At 35.4% G+C, this 20,931-nt stretch overlaps 3 protein-coding genes across 4 annotated transcripts; 1 reads left to right on the top strand and 2 right to left on the bottom strand.

Moving 5' to 3' along the window:
- The first annotated feature begins 5,771 nt into the window (after positions 1–5,771).
- LOC112722552 (uncharacterized) lies at positions 5,772–9,914 on the top strand. 2 transcript variants are annotated; one of them, XM_025773617.2, is made up of 2 exons: positions 5,772–5,921; positions 7,316–9,914. In XM_025773617.2, exon 2 carries the CDS (start codon positions 7,350–7,352, stop codon positions 9,615–9,617), a length of 2,268 nt encoding a protein of 755 aa, XP_025629402.1. In that variant the 5' UTR covers positions 5,772–5,921; positions 7,316–7,349; the 3' UTR covers positions 9,618–9,914. The 2 variants fall into 2 exon arrangements, with proteins under 2 accessions (XP_025629402.1, XP_025629401.1); XM_025773616.3 differs by lacking the exon at positions 5,772–5,921 and adding an exon at positions 6,081–6,447.
- A 210-nt stretch (positions 9,915–10,124) lies between these two features.
- On the bottom strand, positions 10,125–11,746 carry LOC112722553 (uncharacterized). The gene is made up of 5 exons (XM_029289951.2): positions 11,490–11,746; positions 11,108–11,376; positions 10,803–11,016; positions 10,636–10,717; positions 10,125–10,551 (listed from the first exon to the last, which is right to left on the bottom strand). The coding sequence occupies exons 1-5, from the start codon at positions 11,513–11,515 to the stop codon at positions 10,357–10,359; spliced, it is 786 nt and encodes a 261-aa protein (XP_029145784.2). The 5' UTR covers positions 11,516–11,746; the 3' UTR covers positions 10,125–10,356.
- A 284-nt stretch (positions 11,747–12,030) lies between these two features.
- Positions 12,031–20,453, bottom strand: LOC112722551 (uncharacterized). Its single transcript, XM_025773615.3, has 8 exons — positions 20,125–20,453; positions 18,543–19,877; positions 15,985–17,754; positions 14,049–15,152; positions 13,824–13,928; positions 13,577–13,666; positions 13,000–13,110; positions 12,031–12,920 (listed from the first exon to the last, which is right to left on the bottom strand). Exons 1-8 carry the CDS (start codon positions 20,179–20,181, stop codon positions 12,375–12,377), a joined length of 5,118 nt encoding a protein of 1,705 aa, XP_025629400.1. The 5' UTR covers positions 20,182–20,453; the 3' UTR covers positions 12,031–12,374.
- Positions 20,454–20,931: the final 478 nt, after the last annotated feature.

Consider the following 20,931-nt stretch of genomic DNA (forward strand, 5'->3'; position numbering starts at 1 on the left):
AGGCTAGCCTAGACTCTGTACTCACCTAGTCCCTCTAAACTACTAAAGCGAGGGAAACTACGTTCTAAGTCTTCAAAACTCAAGTCAGGTGCAACGTCATCAAAAGGTGGAACATCATCTACTACTCCTTTACACAATTAGACATTGCCATATGACGTCTCTCTGGTACCTGATCAAGTAGCTACATAACAAGAGTCTCGTACACAGGATTTAGGTTAAAGTTCGCATACAAACGGGATGCAGACGTTGGCTGGTCTCACAGTATATACATATAAACAGAGAACGAGATTCACCCTAGACTGAGAAGACTACCTAGAGCAGAATCCTCTTTACAAACGGTCATCAGCGAACTACGGAAGGGTACTCATGCTTCCATCTGAAGGGGAGAGGGAGAGAGAAGGGGTAAGAACTAGGGAGTTCTTAGTAGGGTCAGGCTTATTAGTTAAGTTCATTAATTCTGTGTCATTTAGCAGACAAATAGTAGAATATAGAGAAGTGGTAAACAGAAGATACACATAAATAGAGAAAATAGAGAAAACAAAAAATAGAACACAAACAGAAGAATACAAAAAAATAAAACACAGACACAGATAATAGAATACAAACAAAGAAAGCATACATTCATACACCAATCATAACAGAGAAAATGCAGAACCAAGTATGATGCATGTCTAGCCCTAGTGCAGGTAATGAGCTCATTTGTCAGTTACTAACCCGCTCCCGACGTTACCCAGCAACCTCTGTCTGGATAAGGCTTTCCTGTTAGCAATACTCACTGCAAGCATCCTTTGTCTTGCAGGGTATTCGCTGCAAGCAACCTTTGTCTTGCAAGGCGGCACGTATTAGCCGATATACGCCCAACACACTCACTGTAAGCAACCTTTGTCTTATAGGAGCACAACACACTCACTGTAAGCAACCTCTGTCTTACAGGAGTACTATTTAACTGTGTGTATCTCGATACCTCTGTAAGCAACCTTTGTCTTATAGAATAGAATTATAGCTAAGTATCCCAGAAAAGCGTTCTCAGTGGCCGCACCACCATCTATCTGACTGCCTCAATGCAGCAGATGAACATACAAATATCTCTGAAGTTTCTTTAATGCTACAAATGACCTTTCAACAGACCCTTTGCTTGTTCTCTAATCTCTTTATCATATTACTCTTTTCACTTTGTCTCTTTGCTCTGGTTACTCTTTTCTCTGTATCTCTTTACTCTGCTCTGATTACTCTTTTCTATATATCTATATTACTTTTTTCTCTTTATCTCTTTACTCTGCTCTGGTTACTCTTTTCTCTTCTTTATCTCTTTAATCTTCTCTGGTTACTCTTTTTTCTGTGTCTCTCTGCTCTGCTCTGATTTCTCTGTTTAACATATGTATTTAAAGCTTATGTGAATTTCGGTATGAATAGTTAGCCTGCCCAAGTATAGGTTCATTAAGTCTATACTGAAACAGTTTAACTTTTCATATTATACTTAACCTTAGGCGCAATTTAAGAACTAACTGTGTTGCTTCTAGTTCGTTTGCTAATCTCTGTTTGATTCTGTCATTAAAACTTTATAGACTTTTTCTTCGATTTTCGTCTCTTCTTTAACTTTTTATCTTTCCTTTATCTTTACCTCACTAATATGTTATTACCACTCCCTAAGTGTTTTATGAAGGTACTTTTGAGATTCTATGCTTAAAGTTGTCTTTCTAAAACTTTTACGAAAAACTGTCTTTTCCGTATTATTTTATTATTTTTATTAAAATGTTATTTTTAATTTAATATTAATATTTAATATTTTATTATTATTTATTATTTTATTAATATATTTTCGAAAATTACCCTTTTTAACTTTTAACCTTTCAAATTCACTTTTTACCACCCGTAACTTTTAATATTTCTACTTTAACCATCCTAACTTTTAGAAATTACAAAACCCCCAAACACCAAAATATTTACTTCCTTGCCCTTTTAAGATCTAATGCCTGTTCTTCACCACACTTAAAGTGTTCTTCGTGTTCTTCGTAAATTCTTCAGATTCTTTCTCTGTTTTTACTCGTTTTTCAATCTTTTCAGTAACTGATTTTTACTATAATTCTTAATAAATTAGCAGCCACCAAAACTCAATATTTTCTACTTGATTTTAACACAAATTAAACCCCTATTTAAGGTCTAGGGTTTTGATTTCCAGCTGCATCACGAACACAAGTTCATAGCTTGAATTTCATCAAATTTCATCAAATTTTCATCAAATTTTCAACAAGAATCACTCATATAAACCATCAATTTCAAGTACAGCCAAACCATATCATAATGACACAACTCAAACACAATTAATCAAGATTAATTTCACCAAATCCTACCTTGATTTGCTGCTCCAAATTTGGTTATGTTTCTAGGTGGTCTTTAAGCTCTTTTTCCTCCTAAATCACATCAAGAACAACTTTAAATCCACAAATTCTCAACTGACCGAATCTCATTCATCATGTTAGAAAGGGATTTATCACATTAAACTTTCTAGAAATTAACGTTTCTTGTCCCACAAGTCAAGTGAAGCATTAAGGAAGAACATCAAGAAACACATGTTTAAGCATGTTTCCTTGAAACAGAAACAAAAGGGAGATGGTGCAGCCATCTCACCTTGATTCCAGCCTTTATAAGTCATGTGATTATATAGAGAAAGAAGAGATGATCATTTTGATTAGATTAAAATTTTTATTTGAGTTTTAGTTCAAAAGAAATCAAGCTTTGAAGATTTGGAACTAAGAACTTTTCTCTCTTTTTCTCTCTTGAAAATTTCGGCCACAAGGAGTAAATGAACCAGCCTTAGGGGTCTTCGGGGTGTAGGGTGAGTTGTGATTGGTTGGCTTGGAGGTGGATTAAAATAATATTAAAATATCTCAGGTGTATAACTACTAAAACTAGATGTATCGGAACACTTGTAAAAATATCTCTAAAAATTCTTTTCTGAGCTACTAGCATAAATGACACTAGTAACATATTTAATATGAGAATAGAACATTTATGATGAAGCATTAGCATTGCTAAAGTCATCAAAGAGTGCTGGTGCTAAGCTGCACCACTAAACTGTGAACCCGGTTAAACCGATTTTCTATTTTTAACTAAAACAGATCAGGTAATATTATAATATCATTCAAAAAGCTTCTAGTACTAATATAATGATAATATTATACTATTATCTTTCTTCTCTCATGAATCAAGTCCGGTTCGTCAAACTGAAACTATTTACGGAAACCAGAATCAAAAGCTCCAAACCGATACGGTTCAAAAACTAGGTTCTTCGTAACTGTGTCGTCGAGCTTGCCTCAAAAGAGGTCCTGGCTTAAAGATGGCATAATGATAATGAGGATTAAGATGCCTGATGTACAGCAGAGGTGTTCCCTTTATTGAACTTCCGGAGAAATCCGTGTTTTCAGAAAAGACCTCGCGTACTCAAAAACTAGGTTGTTACAGTGGCTGCCTGAGAGCCTATCAAGGACAACGGCAATGCCAATGTCGCTCGAAATCGGAGGTGTCTTTCGAAGCTTCAGGGACAGCAGCCATGCATGAAGAAGGTCGTGTAGGAGACGTTGAAATTAGAATATAATTTTTGTTACTTTATTATTTTTTTATTAAGATTGTATAAAATAAAATTTTATTCCTTTAAGATGCGTATATTTTAACCAAAGGAGGAGGTGAGCCAGGTTATTTGATGGGAATTTGTGGCTCGACTCGTTTTATTAAATAGGTTAGGTTTGGACTTATTAAAAGGTTTGTTAATTAAAAAAAAAAAGATTCTCTGCTTAAAAAAATCCTACGAAATTCGTTGGTTAGCTTGTCAAAATTTTTTTATAAAAATAAATAATTCTTAATTTTTAACTATTTACTTATTTTAAACACAAAACAAAAAAAAATCAATAATCAAGATAAGTTAAGATGGTAGTTTTTTTGTCAAAAAAAATGTTTATAAATTATAAATATGGTTATGATATGTGACTAACGATTAATTATAAATGAAATATACTTTACAAGTAATGAATTATAAATTTTAGGATAAATTTAAGGTGAATTTAGATTTTTTAAGTGTATTGTTTTGAGTTCTAATTTATAAAAGAGTAATTCTTCACATACAAGCAATTTTCCATCCAAGTTTATCCAAGTGATTTGAGTTACGTGTTTCTTCTTCTTTACTCTGGATACTACGTCTTCTTCTTCTTCTCCTCCTTTTTTATTATTTTTCAATTTCGTTACCATCGTCACCAACACCTCTTCCTCCTCCTCCTCCTCTTATTGGAATTTCGTCTCCTCCTTCCTTTTCATCCTTCTCCTCCTCCATCATCATCATCATCATCATCATCATCATCATCATCATCATCATCATCATCATCATCATCATCATCATCATCATCATCATCATCATCATCATCATCATCATCATCATCATCATCATCATCATTGTCTTCTTCAAATACATATTGTCGTTATCGTTATCATCGAATTCGAATTTATATAATGGACAATTTTCGGTTCATTTGGTATTATTCAATGGTTTCATTTTGAGCTAATTTTCGATTCATTCGAAACGCAAGTATTTCTGAATTCGAATTTATATAATAGACCATTTTTGGTTCATTTGGTATTATACAATGGTTTCGTTTTGATAATATTTTTAGTTCATTTGATCACCACAGAGAATCAGAATAAATAAAGATGTTAGCAAAATATTGATATTGTTGGTGATGACGATAATGATAATAGAGGAGGAAGAAGAAAAGGAAGGAGGAGATCAAAGAATTCAAATAAAAAAGAAACAGGAGGAGGAGGAGAAGGAAGAGGAGGAGATGGATGTGGTGGTATGGTGGTGGTGACGATGCCGATAATGAAAAAAAGGAGGAGGGGGAGGAGGAGGAGAAGGAAGAAGAAGAAGTCTCACAGTATAAACTAAATGACTTGGATGTGTAGCGGGACTCTCCTATTTTATAAAGAGGCTTGTAGGCTTTAAACAAACCAAACTCGAGTATAAAGAAAAGCCTCTACAAAACTTAAGTTTGGATCATTAATTTATAATATGAGTCAATCTTGTCAAAACCAAAGCTTGACTCGACTCAATCCATTTCTATTTATAATTTTAACCAAAATAAAAAAATAATTTAATTAATCATATTATTCTTATATCGAATAAATATATTTAGATTTTATAATTTATTAAGATTAAATCATAATAAAAAATTTATAAGATTAAAATAATTTATAAAAAATTATATTTAAACATTTTTAATTTTAGAAAAAAGAACAAATAGGTTCTTGACTTGTTGATCTGTGAACATTTAAGTGCTCAAAAATTTAAAAATGCATTTAATTAACTTCCTGACCTTTTTAAATCCTAAACATATTGATCCCTCATATTCACTTAGATTTGTCAGACCTAACGAAAAAAATCAAGTATAACTTCCATCATACTGACCTTATTGATACGGATACACACGAGAGAATTTTTAAAATGAAACAAATTATACTCGAAATCGATGTGTCTAGATTTTAAAGAAGTTAGAAACTTAAATATATTTTTAAATTTTTAAGGACTTAAATATTCACAAACCAACAAATTAATGATCGATTTATCATTTTCTCTTAATTTTATTATGCTGTGTAAAGAATTTTATACAATTTTTTAGTGAGATTTATTATCTGTGTAAAATTTTTTAACAAATTAAATTCTTTAAACAACGTATAAGAAAATAGGAAAAAAGTTAATAAGTCTAAAAGACTACTAAAAACTTTAAATTTATAAAATTAAAACAAGAAAAATTGGTGTAATGTATTGGTATTCAATTTTGACTAGGATTTTCTTGTTTGGTGTTAGTGATGACTGATGAATGGTACTGGTTTGAATGGATGATTGTCATTGGTGACCTGATGAGATTGAAATGGAGGTTTGTCGTTTCAACCATGGATATCACATATTTTGTTCGTTCATCAATCTGTTTCAACTTTCAAGTCCAAAACCTAAGACCCTAATAATAATATTCTAAAAAAATAGAATAAAATGAAGTTGCACGTCCAGATAAACTAAAATTTTGCTATTTCATTTTGTTTAAAAAAATAGAGTTTAACTTTAGTGTATTGATAATCTAATCTCATATTCTATATTTGGATTTCGTTAATGTTGGTCCAAAATCGAAATCCGAGAATGATGGGGTTGCAATTTTTACATAGTTAGGGTTAGGGTTGACAGAGTTGTTACTCTTCCTTTTCGGTGGGAGTGGGGACTCTCCCCCACCTTTCTCCTCTCTGTGCAAAACCGTTACCTTTTTTTCTTGCCAATAACCAATTACGCGCTTTCGGTTGACACACTAACACCTAACATAACCATTTCCCATTTCATTTCTGTTTTGTGGTTACTTTTTTCTTTTCTTTCCATTCTTTAATTTCGTTCCTTCTTAGGGAGAAAAAAACAAGGTTTGTGTTTTCATCGTCCTTCATTTTCCGTTACATTTCATGTTAATTAGCTTGGATGTTTAATTGTTGATGATGATCCATGCAATTTCTTTAAGGATGATTATGATTCTGAAGTATGACTTAATTTCAGGGGATTGTTTTTGTTTTCTCTCCTGAGATTATTATGAATTCATGATGATCAATCAGATCATACGCAGGATCATTAATTAATTTTTTTACAGAAATCAATGCTGGTTTATTTAAGAACCTTTTTCTTTTTTTGGTTCTGAATCCGAATCAATTTGTGATGATTTTGCACATGCTTTTAGTTGTATGTCACAATTCTTCCCCCCCCCCACCCCCACCCCCCCTTTTTTCTCTTGCTGGATTCATATCAGTTTGAAGTTGTCTAAATATGAAAATAGCATTGTAATAATATGGTGTGCCATATTTCACATACTTTCTTTGCTATACAATTCTGCATTTTGTGCAGTCTACTAATCATGGAATTAAATGGGCAAATTTGAACGTTGAAGCTGCAATATATATACATGAAATTTACATTGTTAGGAAAGTAGGAATGGTTAGTGCCCTTTCAAAGAAGACTTTGTCCAGTGAAGATTTTTCATTATTATTTTGGTAGTTTTCAGGGTAAACAAGTGGTGAACAATAAATGGATCCATTCAAGTTAATCCTGCTCCTTGAAATGCTTTCATGCCAATGAGAAAAAAACAAGCTTGGTTACATTGTTGCTCTTGCTAGGATTCTCAAATTAGAACAGAAAATTCACTCATATTCACTCATACATGTCTTATGTTGATCTGGCTAACGTCCTTCAATTTATAAAACCCTTTCCTCATATCTCTTACAGAGTTGTTATCTGTTTCAGGGTTCTTGATCTGAACTATTTGGTTGAACCTTGAATGGTTATGGCAGTGGAAGATTATGATATTGAAACAATAACAACCTTCACCAAAGATCAAGCTAAGGTTACTGCTTCGCGCTATCTCAGCGCTCCGCAGGGTTCGTGTCATGATTTGTGCAAATTCGGCATCCAAAATGCCACCACCGAAGCTAAACCATGGAAAAGAGCAAAGAAAAGGGTAACTGTTTCCACAGGGGGAATCAAAAACAAAGTACAGGAAGAGAATATAACTTCTTTGGCATGGACAAAGAAATCAGGCATTAATTCAAAGCCTTATACAACTTCAAAATTTGGAAGTTCCAATACTCTTGCTGACATCAAGGAAGTAATAAATGAAGAAACAGTCAATTCAAAGAAAAATTCACCACCTTCTGCAGAAACAAATGTTTCCACCAAGGAGCACAATAACAATGATCTGAGAAAATCAGTAAGCCATTCAAAGCCTTCTCCAAAATCAAAATTTGGAAGTTCGAATAGTCTTGTTGATACCAAGGAAGTAATATATGAAGCAACAGTCAATTCAGAGAAAAATTCAACAACTGAAGAAACAAATGTTTCCACCAAGGGGCACAAGAAGAAGAAGCAGAATAACAGTGATCAAAGATTTTCCACCAAGGAGCAGACTAACACCGATTTAAGAATTTCAACCAAGGAGCACAATAGGAGGAATCTAAGGCAAGCACAGCAAGAATCTTCAAAAATTCTAGCTTTTATTGGAGACAAGGAATATCCAAGTCATACAAAAGGGGAGACAATAAAAGACAAAGTTGTTTCTTGTTCAAGCAGCAGAAAACACTCTGAAATCAATAGCAAACAGAAGACAAAGCCATCGTTAATTGAAGGCAAGGAAGTAACAAGAAGATGTACGACGAAGAAAGCTTCAAGCTTGAATGCCAAGACTACCAAGAACTTGAAAAGTGTGTCTTCTAGGAAAGGTAATGGGAAGGTTGAAGCCAAACCTGAATTAGCCAGCAATGACATTCTACATGAAATTGTGCATACTCTAGATGACGAACATACTCTACCTTCTGACCACAACAGCATGTTGCCTTCAGCAGCAACGAAGGGTCTTAATCATGCTGGACATGGAACTTGTCCAAGTGAGTCTATGTCTATTCTATCCGCTGGAGGTGAAGGCAAGAGATCACATACCCGGACACTATCGAGTTCATCTCTCTCTCTTATATCCTTTGGAAACAAAGGCAAGATATCACATTCGCGGACACCATCAGGTTCATTCCTCCCTCTTATAAACTTTGGAAGCAAAGGCAAGAAATCACATTCGCGAACACCATCAGGTTCATCTCTCCCTCTTATATCCTCTGGAGGTAAAGGCAAGAAATCACATTCACGGTCAATATCATTATCTGATTTCTCATTAAACACTTCCAATGGAAAACCTGGCAAGAAATCACATTCACGGTCAACATCATTATCTGATTTCTCATTCAATGGAAAACCTCTTGTATCCTCTGGAGGCAAAGGCAAGAAATCACATTCACGGTCAATATCATTATCTGATTTCTCATTAAACACTTCCAATGGAAAACCTGGCAAGAAATCACATTCACGGTCAACATCATTATCTGATTTCTCATTCAATGGAAAACCTCTTATATCCTCTGGAGGCAAAGGCAAAAAATCACATTCACGGTCAACATCATTATCTGATTTCTCATTAAACACTTCCAATGGAAAACAACACGATGATGCTACTTTGAAGAAGACAGGAAACAGTGAAAATGTGAAGATGGGGTATCAAGTCAAGCCAAGAGTGAGCACAGTAGTTGGGGAAACAAATAAGGTTGCTCCTCGGAAGCTTACTTTTAGGAGAGGAAAGGTGATTGAAATTCAGCCTGAGAACAACAACATTCCAAGGAGACTCAAATTCAGGCCGGTGCGCACCCTTAATTATGACAATCCTAGAGATATCAATGCTCCTACAAATGTCATAACTGAAATATATTCACCTAAATTCCAAATCGCAGAAGCAATTAAAATGAGAAGCATTGCAAGAGAGACTGGTACAGAGGTAGATGGTTCAAAACCAGAATCTGAGGAGGAAGTGTTACTTAGGCCCCCAAGTGTGGAGAAGAAAGCAAACCGGCGTTTGTATAACAATGTGATTGAAGAGACAGCAACCATGCTTGCTGAGGTCAGGAAGAGCAAGGTCAAGGCACTTGTTGGTGCATTTGAAACAGTAATATCTATTGATTCCCGTAGACAGTCCAGGTCCGCTTTACCAGAAGTAAGCACACCATGTTAAGTTTGCCTCAGGTCTTGAAATGTGTTCAACATGTAAATGGTGTGTATATATAGATGATTAAGCATGAGAGATACATACATGCAAGAGGAAATGTCTGATTCTGAGAGTTGATTTTCTGTCACAGCTTTCTGAAACTGCAATTGTTTGTGGCTTGGATTTGTTGAGCTGGGATTGTTAATGCTGTTTCTTGTACTGTTAGTGGTTGCTAATAAAGAATTGGTGAATGAGGGGATTTCACTGTTATTTTGTACTGTTAGTGATTTAGTGGTTGCTAATAAAGAGATTTTGCACTAATAATCATTCAAGAATCAGCTCCCCTCACTTCTTTCCCTTCAACATTTTCTCATTTGATGGAACTCAGCTACTTTTAATTTTCATGATTCTGAATAAATGTTATACATAGTTGAGCACACATTTAGTTATTTTATCAAATGGATTTACTTAAAGCCAGAACAAAAAGATACTCTTTCACCTATGCTATATTGATGGCAACTGCAAATTGAATACTGGGACAAAATGTAACTAGATATGACCAATTTTATTTCATTAATACATGTATTACAACCAGAACATTGAGTAGTTGTGATATAATAACAACAGTTTGAACATCAAATATTGATGTAATCTCATCTGTATATATAATCAACCATAGTTGTGTCTTGTGTATGTTGTAAACTTATAACTGGATTTCATGAAACCAGGTTGGAGAGAAGATACGGCTTGATTCTAAGGTTTGATTCTATCTAGGATTGAAACATGAACATTTTACAGGGACCTTGCCAGTTTTCCTGATTCTGTTTGAGTTTTCTCTGGCCTCCCACTCTTCATTTCTTCTTTTGTCTTCAACTCTTGATCCTTGTGATAACATACCTATCCTTTCCATCTTATTCCGATGATTCAGCGTTTGCATTGCTCTTTTCTTCTTCAGTTCTCTCTGTAGTTCCACAAGCTATGAGGCTATGTTCACAAATTGAAAAAATATATATCTATACATACATAACACAGAATTGTGACAAACCTTCTTCCTTTCTATCTGGAATTTGGTTTGAATCTTTTTCACACACTTCCAAGAAAGAATTTTTGACTTTATCTTCTCATACCTGAAAATTTTTCCCAAAATAATAGCTTATATTTTATAGAAAAAGAAATCATAATTAAACAAGCTGCTTAAGTAATGAACATTACCGCTGTTGAATCTTCTCTATGTTGGTCTTTTGCCAAGTTTGTGGTCCAGTTGAGACATTTTTGTGTTGTATTGGAATGCCTTTCTCCTTTCGATGCACTGCTTGAGCTGGTGGTGGAGGCATTGGAGAGGATACACTGCTTGAGCGTCTAACTGGATGAGCTGTTTCCTTTGTCCTAGGATCTTGTCCAAATGACCTCTTCATTGAAGTTTCAGCTGCCACATCGAACACAAACAATTCTTAAAATATGGTTTAAAAAATCGGCCATAGAATGATTAGGCATATTGCCTTGACTTATCTAGTTACCATAACTTGGGTTCCTAGATATGTTCTCTTTTGTTCTCATAGTTCGAGTCCTTGAAGATTTGGGACCCTCTCTTATCTTTTGCGAATTGCACGATTCCTCTTCTTCTAGAGAATGAATTGCAAATGCTGCAGCTGCAACTGAAGTTGCATGCTCATCATCTATATCTTCATAATGAAAATTTGTCCTTTTGAGCCAGCTCCAAGCATTGTTATCTCTAGTACCAGCATACCCATGATGTTTTGGTGCTTGTGGATCAGTAAATGACACCCTACAATAGAATGCCATTGATTTTTCATTAAAAATAAGTGATATGATGCAGTAAGAAACAGTTCTTCAAAGAGACATTGGCATAGAGAAAGAAATTATCACAAAACAAAATACCTTCTCAGATGTTGCCTGTTTTCCATTCGTAGAATTTGAAATCTGTTACAACTTGTTTGAATGTGTGAAGATCAACCAAGAGCAGCTTTTATTGATAAAGCAGAGCAGCATACACACAAAGGAAGATAGACTCCACAAGCAGTCTCCAAAGGATGCAAAGGATCTTTTTTTCCTTCTATGTCTGTAAACTACAACACCCCACATGCACATTGACCTCTTTTGTTAACTTTGTAGAGATTTTAGCTTTTACTTGCTTCCTGGGATAATCAGGGGTCAATCAGGGGTCAGAACACAAGCCTCTAATGAAAGGTATAATGGCACTTTTACAGGCAAGTTCTGTCATGAATTTTGGGTAAAGATAGATAACATGATTTTATTAGTTTACTTTTTTGAAAGAAAAAAAAATGGCATACAGGAAAATTTTAGTTAACATGTATTATAATTTTCGTTTATATTTATATTGTATAAGTTTTAAACTTTTAATAGTATAAAAAGATTAATAATTGAAAATTTTAGTTTTAAGTAAATAAAGCCAAATAAATAAATAAAAATTGGAACTTTGGAATTATGATGCTTCGAGACCACCATATATATAAGATACAATTACAGTTGATGATAGATAATGACAGCTATATCACAAATCCTTTTTTTCTATTACATATAATACAAAAATGCTCAACCTGTACTATGTATATTTCCATAAGGGTTCAATGCCTTTGGCATGAAGTGACTAAAAAAGGAGCTTTGGTGTATATAACTCAGACTGGTTATGTCAGCTTTTTTTTTTCTTTTCTCAATATCTTTCATGTGGCTGTTGGTAGTAGCAGTGTGCAACATCTACTTGAAGATCTGTGTCTATCAAAATGAGTTTAAAATGTTTTACACTCACACTTCATCAACACCATTTGGAATTTCTGCAGAAAAGAATTGCTCTACTTTATCAATGAAGCTGTGAGGAAATCTACAGTGCAACATTAAAGTTGAGGTCTCAAAAACACAGTGTGTGTTCTTGGTAGCCATTTCTTCAGAACTCTTGGTTGCCTTGCCATCCCTTAGGCTTCTTATCCTGCCAGTTTTAATGCTATTACCTGAAGCACCAACCTTTATTAAGGAGGCGCGAGAGCCTTTACCATTGACATTGGAACGGCTGTGTTTTGTAGGAATGTCCGACAGAGGCCTTCTGGATTCAGAACCTAATTGATTGCATTCGCTAGAATCATCAATTGAGGAATTGTCCAAGGTTGGGTTAAGCTGAGATGCAGGTGAAGAACTTCTGCAAGATCTGAGCAACGAAAGTAGCATATCAACACTCAGTTCTTGCTGGACTACGAACTTGTTCTGCTCGCACCCGTAACATGCAGCTACTAATGTGCCAGCCAGGATTGGCATCAACTCTGGGTCACTGAAGAAAACAAAAGGAAGATCGCATACCTGTCGTCGTACAGCTGAACATTAGATCATCACTAGAAAATTGAACAAATAAACCAACACTTGTTAAATATTCATAGACCTTATGTAGGATGGTAGGGCTCTTTCCCCATCGAAGAACAGCCTGGTTTCCAGGATGGAATAATGCAAAGTGTCCCAGAAGTGACAGAGATTCAAGCATTAATGAACCAACCTGAGGAAAAAATAAACAATGCAGATTATTAAAGTAAGAACTAAGAATCCTCTAATAAATTAACCAAAGGCATAAATCATGCAATTAAATGGAAGCAACAATGAACAAATTTTTTCATTTTCTTGGGTGAATTAAGTTGATCTTCCTGGAAGTTAGATGAAATTACACTACATCTCACTATAGTTCAGATATAAAATATGTTCCCCTGATAAATCTGTCAGATGAAACTTCTAAATATAGGAAGGTAATTTAGTGCAGGAAGCTAGATGGAGATGAGTGTATATTTATCAAGAGTTTCACATAGCCTGTATATGTTTTGCAAGCTTTATCAAAACAAATTCGAGGTCAAATATTTCATTTAGATTCTCCTTTAGTTAAGCAAGCCTGTGTTACAAAGATCAGTCAAAAGAATTAAAGTGAAAAGAATCCCCTTCAATCTCAAACTTATGATTTGTTGGTGATTTACCTGATCATTAGGTGCTTTCCACTTGCCAGCACAATGAGAAAGTAAGAAGCTCATTAAATGGAAAATTTCCATTTTCAGATCTGGCCTAGCCTGTCAGCAAAACAACATTAAGAAATGGGAAAAAATCAGCAAAGAACAAGGAAAACTGGTAGGAAAGAATCGAAATAATGCTAAAGTTAATACCCATGCATGCTTTAAGATACATCTAACTAATTAATTACATTGACAAGGGAATGAGAACACTCACCAGCATTCGCTGCAAAAATACAAGATCCAAAAGTGCCACATTGTTCAGCACCTTTAGTACTCCGGCTGCCACCTCTTCAAAATTAGATGGAAGGATAAATGAGCCCTGGAGGAAAATGAAGCCATTCAACTTAGATATGACTCAAAATATATAGTTATTACTTATTAGCATGAAAGAAGACCACCAATTTTTCATCAATGTATTTGCAGGTTGCAAAATACTAACTTGTTCAGAGGATGATCTATTGTTTGCTTGCAGTAGAACAGCAGTCAAAAGAGAAGGGAGACTAACAAGTCCTGTTTCGGAAAGAGCAGAAAGAAGAAATGCCAGTGGCTGAGCCGAATTTGATACTTTTCCATTCTTTGGTGCTGTAACAATTACCCCTGCATGTTTTTCATCTTTCGGGGAAACAGAAGAATTGATAATACCCCTGCTTTGATTTTTCTTCAGTTCATCTGGCTCATCCATCTTGATCATATCATCATTTTTCAATTTAGCAGAGCTATTATGCTCCAATTTAGAATCCTTGCCATTAGAAATGGCTTCATCACTCCCGTTCATCTTAACTATTTCATCCAATGGTCTGTCCTCTGGGACATCAGGTAAATGCATAACTGTGCTACCATTAATAGTGGACAAGGGACCATAATCTCCCCAGGAGTTATTCAAGAAAGAATGTGTAGAATCAGCAAACTTAGTCATTTCGCTGCCAATTTCCTGCTGCATTGCAACAGCAGAAGATTCCCAATCAATATAACTCACTGTTCCAGGTCTGCAAGTCAAAACCACCAAAAGATGTATGCTTAAGAGAATGGGAGCAGGAAATGCAGAACCTTCCATCTGAGGCCTATCATGAAGTGCAAAAAGATCTCGTAACCGGTGAATCACTTGATAGGAAATCAGTAACTCCAGCAAGCCATCCCGCATCTGAAGTTGCCTTTCCTCTGAACTTACATGCCCAAAAATTGCAGTAACAATCCACAAAAAGTTATTTAATATTTCAGAAATTGATTCAAAGTTCTCAACGGATGCTTTATTCGATGATGGCAAACTTATGTTACTGGGTGAACTTATAGATGCTGCAATCTTTATGTAGTTCTCAAGAGAAGCTGACAGCATAGGGATGATTGGAGGCAAAAAATTCTGTGCGAGGAAGTAAGTCCTGTTTGCAGGCACAGATATTACTACTCTCAGTAGTTTCAATAAGTGCAATGTAACCTGACATGCTTCAGGTTTTGATGTGTGAGAAGCAGGCAAGGCAGAAGCAATAAAATCAAGTAGTCCAGCTTGACGAGATGCTTGTAGCTCAGGATCTTTTCCCTCCAAATACTAGAATACAATAGATATATAAGTTAAAAACAAGCACAAGTTACAAGATAAATATAGCAGTTATGTTCTACAATGCGAAGGACCAACACAAATGTAAACAGTAAACATGTCCTAGAAAAGAACCTCAGTTCAGCATATAATCAGTGTTAGAGATATAACCATTAATGTTACCTTCTCCCATCAGCTTAAGCTTTTGGGATGAGTGGTTTCATAACATGGTATCAGAGCTCTATGTCCGAAAGGTCAAGAGTTCGATCCTTGGTGAACCCCAAAAGTGGCATAAGGCAAATAAAAGAGAAAAGAAGGCCTATGCAAAATCAAACAAACCCAAAAAGAGGCTCTTGTTTGAGGGGGAGTGTTAGAGATATAACCATTAATGTTACCTTCTCCCATCAGCTTAAGCTTTTGGGATGAGTGGTTTCATAACAATCAGGAACAAGGATTTGTTGGATGGTTAATTCTTCCAAACGAATATTTATTTACCAACTAAACAAGACTTCCCCATAAAGTGAAATTTTAAGAAGCGCAACATATTTCAAAGTGCAGAAAAAATTTCAATGCACATCAAATTTTATGGATTTGGATCATCTAAATTTTGAACTTCAATTTAGAGGGTAAAGTGTGATTTCTCACCATTTATTTCAAAGGTGAGAGATCACACTTTACCCTCTCAAGTGAAAATTCAAAATTTAGGGGATCTAAATTCAAATTTTATTCCATAGTTCAAAGTTCATAACTTTGAAACAAGGTTAAAACAAAATTCTCAATCCATAAATAAGGAAACATGATTTCCAATAAACCCAAAAACCGAAAATTATATATAAAAAAATACCTTGATCATTTCAGAAATAATTAGCCCTATATTTGTGGCACCTTCTTTTCTTGCCTGTCTAAGTCTTTTAAGTTCTTGAAGCCACCGACCAACCTTTGCCCTGGCAGCACCGACTGCTACTCTATATCCAATGCCACCACTTTCACCTCCAAGAGGAGGCTCAACAAACTCATACTTTAACGACATAAGCTTTTGTCTAATTCTCTTAATTCTTCTCTTCATTGCATGTTGCATTGTGATATTGCCAATTCCAAGGATAGAGCCTGTGCCAGAGGCAATGTTTGTTTGAGGATCATCACTGCTATTTGTAGGGGCAGATCTACCTTGCCCCTCTTTATTTATTGATCGACGCATCAAAGGGGATGATTGATCCCTCAAATTTGCTCTCTCCCGAATTTGCTCTAGGTAAATCTTCCGACGTTGTTCGCTTTCATTTAGTCTCTCTGCCAATTTCTGGGCTAAAAGTTCAGCTTCCTCTTGTTGTGCTTTGGCTCTTTCTTCCTTTCTTCGAAGCTGTTCAATTGCTCTTGCTTCCCGTGCTGCACTTGATGCTTTTCTTTCCTCTTCCCTTCTGACTTGGGCCTCCTCCTTTCTCCGCTGAATCTCAGCTAGACGCTGTAACTTTTCAGCCTCAATGAGTCTTCGGCGCTCTAGGACAGCTTCTTCCCTTGCCAAATCCTCCCTTTGCTTAGATTTTATAACCTGAAGCTTTTCAGCTCTCCTCATCTCTGACTCATGGAGCTTCTGACGTAATATCAATTTTTTATTTTCTTCATTTAAGGAAGTAATGAACCGCACCTCATTTACCTTGCTACTTTCATCACCGGCTCTCTTCACCACTTGAGCAAGAAAAGCTTCATGGCGAGATTCACTGCGTTGGTGACGGGCATGCATTCCCTCTCGCAACTTCGTATGACGAACAGCGTGCCATTCACTTACACGATTTACTTTTTGAGATGTGCGTTGAAGCTTTTGGACTCTCTCATTCTCTAACTCACTTCTGATTCTCATAGCACGAGCATGCTTTTCTTCTGCTTCTCTTTTTAAATCTGAAGCGGTTTTCTTCTTTTTTTCAGGAGACAATAATTTATCATGCAGCATACGTACACGTTCAGCACTTTTCCTGCCAATGCTGGGTGAGTATGACATGCGGGAAGATACACGAAATGGGGATGAAAGTATGTCCTCCCAGTTCCTCTTCTCCTTCCAAGCATTCAAGGATTTACTCTGTGCAATATTCCTCTTTTCCTTATCTTTTTCAGATACAGGTATTTGCCTCCTAATGTTATCTGTTGATCTGGGGTTTTTCTCATTAACTACTTCAGTTGGCATTTTATCTTTCTTAGAAAGCAGCTTGTCAACTCCAGATCCAGGTCCATCTCTTTTACTTCTAGTGGTGGTAAAAGAAGCAGAATTTTCAGATATAACAACTTCTGAAGTTAATATTTTATCTGGTTGTTTACATTCACTTTGTACAGTGTCAGCACTGGGTTCCCCCCCTTCAACATTATTCCGTTTTACATTCAGATTCCCTTGGTTAGCATCTGAAGATCCATTATTCTTTTTTGGCTTTGTCACTAAGTCTGTTCTGCCATTGGTTTGAGATCTTTTCACATTGTTAACAGAGGCAGAACTCAAACGTTTAGAAATGGTCTTTTCTGTGTCACTACCCAATTGCATGCCAGCACGCTCCTGTTGAATCTTTCTAAATGCCTCGAGAGATGAAGACAGTATATCTGCCCTATGTGGTGATGTTGTCATCCGTCGGACCTACAATCAGAAAAGAGCAGCTGATCATCCGAAGTGTGAAAAAGCTACATGATACATATCTCTTATAGGCACTAATCATAAGTGTAACCTAAGACCCACACCTCAAACCAGAAATCAAACAAGCAAACAGGAAAGACACCATAAGTGAACGTATGAAACCATGTGTAAATGCTCTGATTTATTTATTTTTATTTTCTGTCAGTGTCCAACATGTGAAGATGAATTGGTGACAGTAGTCTAAACTACAACAGTGTTTTAATAGCACACATGCTAGGTAAATCCAGTTAGCATGGCATGGATAGCATCATGCAGAAGTTGTACAATAAAATCATAATACCCAATGCTGGGTTATAATGCTGAAACAGTCAAGCTTAGTATACAAAAAATAGAGATTCAAAATATAGATACAATTGTCCAGATAGCCAAATTACATATAAAGACAGAATATGTTCATTAAAGATTCTGTTCCTCAGAAATATATCATGTAGAAAAAAAATAATTTCTGTACTAAATTGTACTTAATAAACAAAAAGGAAGGAAAAGAAAAGGGACTAGGCATTTATGTTACTCAGATGATTGTTATCACCCTTTTCTGCACAAGCTGCCCAAGCAGATAACACTCACTTTACCTGTAAATCTCAATGATATTATGTGTAATTTTTTTTTTTTTTGAATTTCTAAAATGTTATCAACCTATCATGTTATCACACATTTCCTTGCAGATAATATGGGGGCAAATGAAGAGATTGCATTTTCACATTTCCTTGTACATAATATATGAAGCATACCTCCCATGAGAGAGCATGTGGTCTGCGATGATCACTCTTCAAGATGACAGGAACTTCATCAAATGTTTGAGAAGACTTTTTAACTTTTTCAAATTCCTCAACTCTAGTGATAAGCTCTTTAAAATCAGATGCAGCCTCCTCAAGAACAAGAATTGCCTCTTTCATCTGCTCCAAATCACATTCTAGCTCACAAAGAAGATAAAGTTCATCTACAGACCTATTCAGGTTCTCAAATAGAAAGCACCAGAGCCTCTGTCTGAACCTTTCTTTGCTTTCATTCGAATCAACATCCTCAGAGGCACTGAAGTTATGAGAGTTTGAAACAATATTTTCTGCATTACCATACGGTGAATCCCTAACTTCAATAGAAGCACTAGAACCACCTGCAACTTCAGGTTCCCTTTCACGAAGTTGTGAAACAGTACCCTGGGCAGTAACTGCGTTGCTTGAACTGCAATTTTGTGCTGGTAATTTTGAAACTTCAATATCACTTAGATCATTGGTAACTGTTTGTGCTTGATTTTCAACCACCACAGCATCTTTGGCCGAAAACGAATCATTTTTAGTGCCACTATTATTTTCTGTTTTATTGACTTCATCATTTTTCTCATCACGAGATGATGTGCCTTCATCTGGGTCAACTTTTTCCGCATCCATTTCTGGTTTTTTCAAATCTTCCAAAGATGAAGTCTTATCATCTTCACCATTTTCAACAAGCATTTCATCCTTACATCTCAACAGAGGGATCTGATGAGAGTCAATCTCTGCATCAACAGTCTCCGCCAACACTGTCAAGTCTTTCTCTGGGGCATTATTCGAATCACAAGGAACTACATCAGGAATATTCTCAGGCTTTCTGCAGCTAAGCACACTATCATCTCCAATACTACCAAACTTGATTCCAACTCCAATCAATTTTTCATGTGGCTGAGCCAAGTCCTGCTCTTCTAAATCACCCCATCTGATTTTCTGGCCTTTGTCAGGCTTAACAACTTCAGCTAGTTTCTGGGCTTCTTCAAGTTTACCTTGAGAATCCGTCATTCGTGCTGCTGGAGCCAACTTCTCGCTTTCACTATTATGTCTAATCTCACATGTATTAAGACAACTTTTGCCCTCTTCTTCATTTGACACTGAAGGAGATCCTACAACATTCCCAGGAACAGGGTTCTGTGAAAAATTCTGCCCTAATCTTGAGAGATTGGCATTGTGCTTGCTATGTAAATTTTCATTATTTTTATTCACTGAATGCTGAGTCCGCATAGAGTTAGAAGCATTTTTCCCTGAAAATCCTCCTACCCAACTCTGCAATGAGAATTTTGAGGTATTTCTGTGCTTCTGGGCAAGAAAGAAACAACATAACTATTAATAAGACCGCCTAACATAACTAAAACTTGTATAATCAAACCCCAAAGAAGAGGAATTAATCTGAGATGCTAAACAAACTTTAAATCATTCCTTTCCTTAGATTCAAATATTGTCAAAGGCAAAATAAGAAGCAACAGCAACAGTAAAACAATTGCGAAAGTCATCAATCGTAGGAGATAATAAAAGGAAAAAATTTTAAAAATAAAATAAAATAAACCTTTTTGACTTGGAACCATCCTGAGTTCTGATCATCTGCTACATCACTGTCCTCCATCACCAAATGATCAATGCAATGTTTGAATCAATGAATTACCTCAGAAAAGTTAGATGTTTCAGCGAGGTTCCAATGTGAATGCCACAACATTACATAATCGAAATTGGTCATCATTGGATCAATTGGGAAATTGGGAAATTGATCATCATTGAAGAAAGTGAGTGAGAAAGAGTGTGAATTTAAAGCGAATGAAAATGAAGGTGGTGGGGGGAAATGTGCTATTTTTAGGGTTTTGAAGATGATTTGGAAAAAGCAGTGTGAGAGTGGAAAACGAGAGGAGGTGGAGGGAACAAGCTTTTATAGGTGACTGACTTGAGAGTAACAGCATGCAAAATAAAATAATAAAAAAATATTTATTTTATTATTTAGTATAAGATCACTGAATTTAAAAACAATATATATTTTTTTTTGTTTTGATATGTTTGCAGAAATTGTCAAAATTTAGTTTTTGAAGCTTTTTAAGAATACATATCTTGTATTTAGGTTATCTTTCAAAAAAATATAGGTCATCTTTAAAAGTTTTTTGTATGTTTTTTGTCATAATACTTTTTGTATTGTTATCATCCTTTAATGTTTGAACTCTAATTATGTTTTTATTTTTGGGTGTTGAGACTTCGTGCTTGTTAAAAACCCAAAAAAAAAAAGTCAAAATTTAATTTTTGAAACTTTTTAAGAATACATGTTTTGTATTTAGTTCATCTTTTGAAAAACTATATGCCATCTTTAAGAGTTTTTTGTACTTTTTTTTGT

The sequence above is a fragment of the Arachis hypogaea genome, chromosome 11 (genome assembly GCF_003086295.3).
Source record: "Arachis hypogaea cultivar Tifrunner chromosome 11, arahy.Tifrunner.gnm2.J5K5, whole genome shotgun sequence".
NCBI classification, from domain to species: Eukaryota; Viridiplantae; Streptophyta; class Magnoliopsida; order Fabales; family Fabaceae; genus Arachis; species Arachis hypogaea.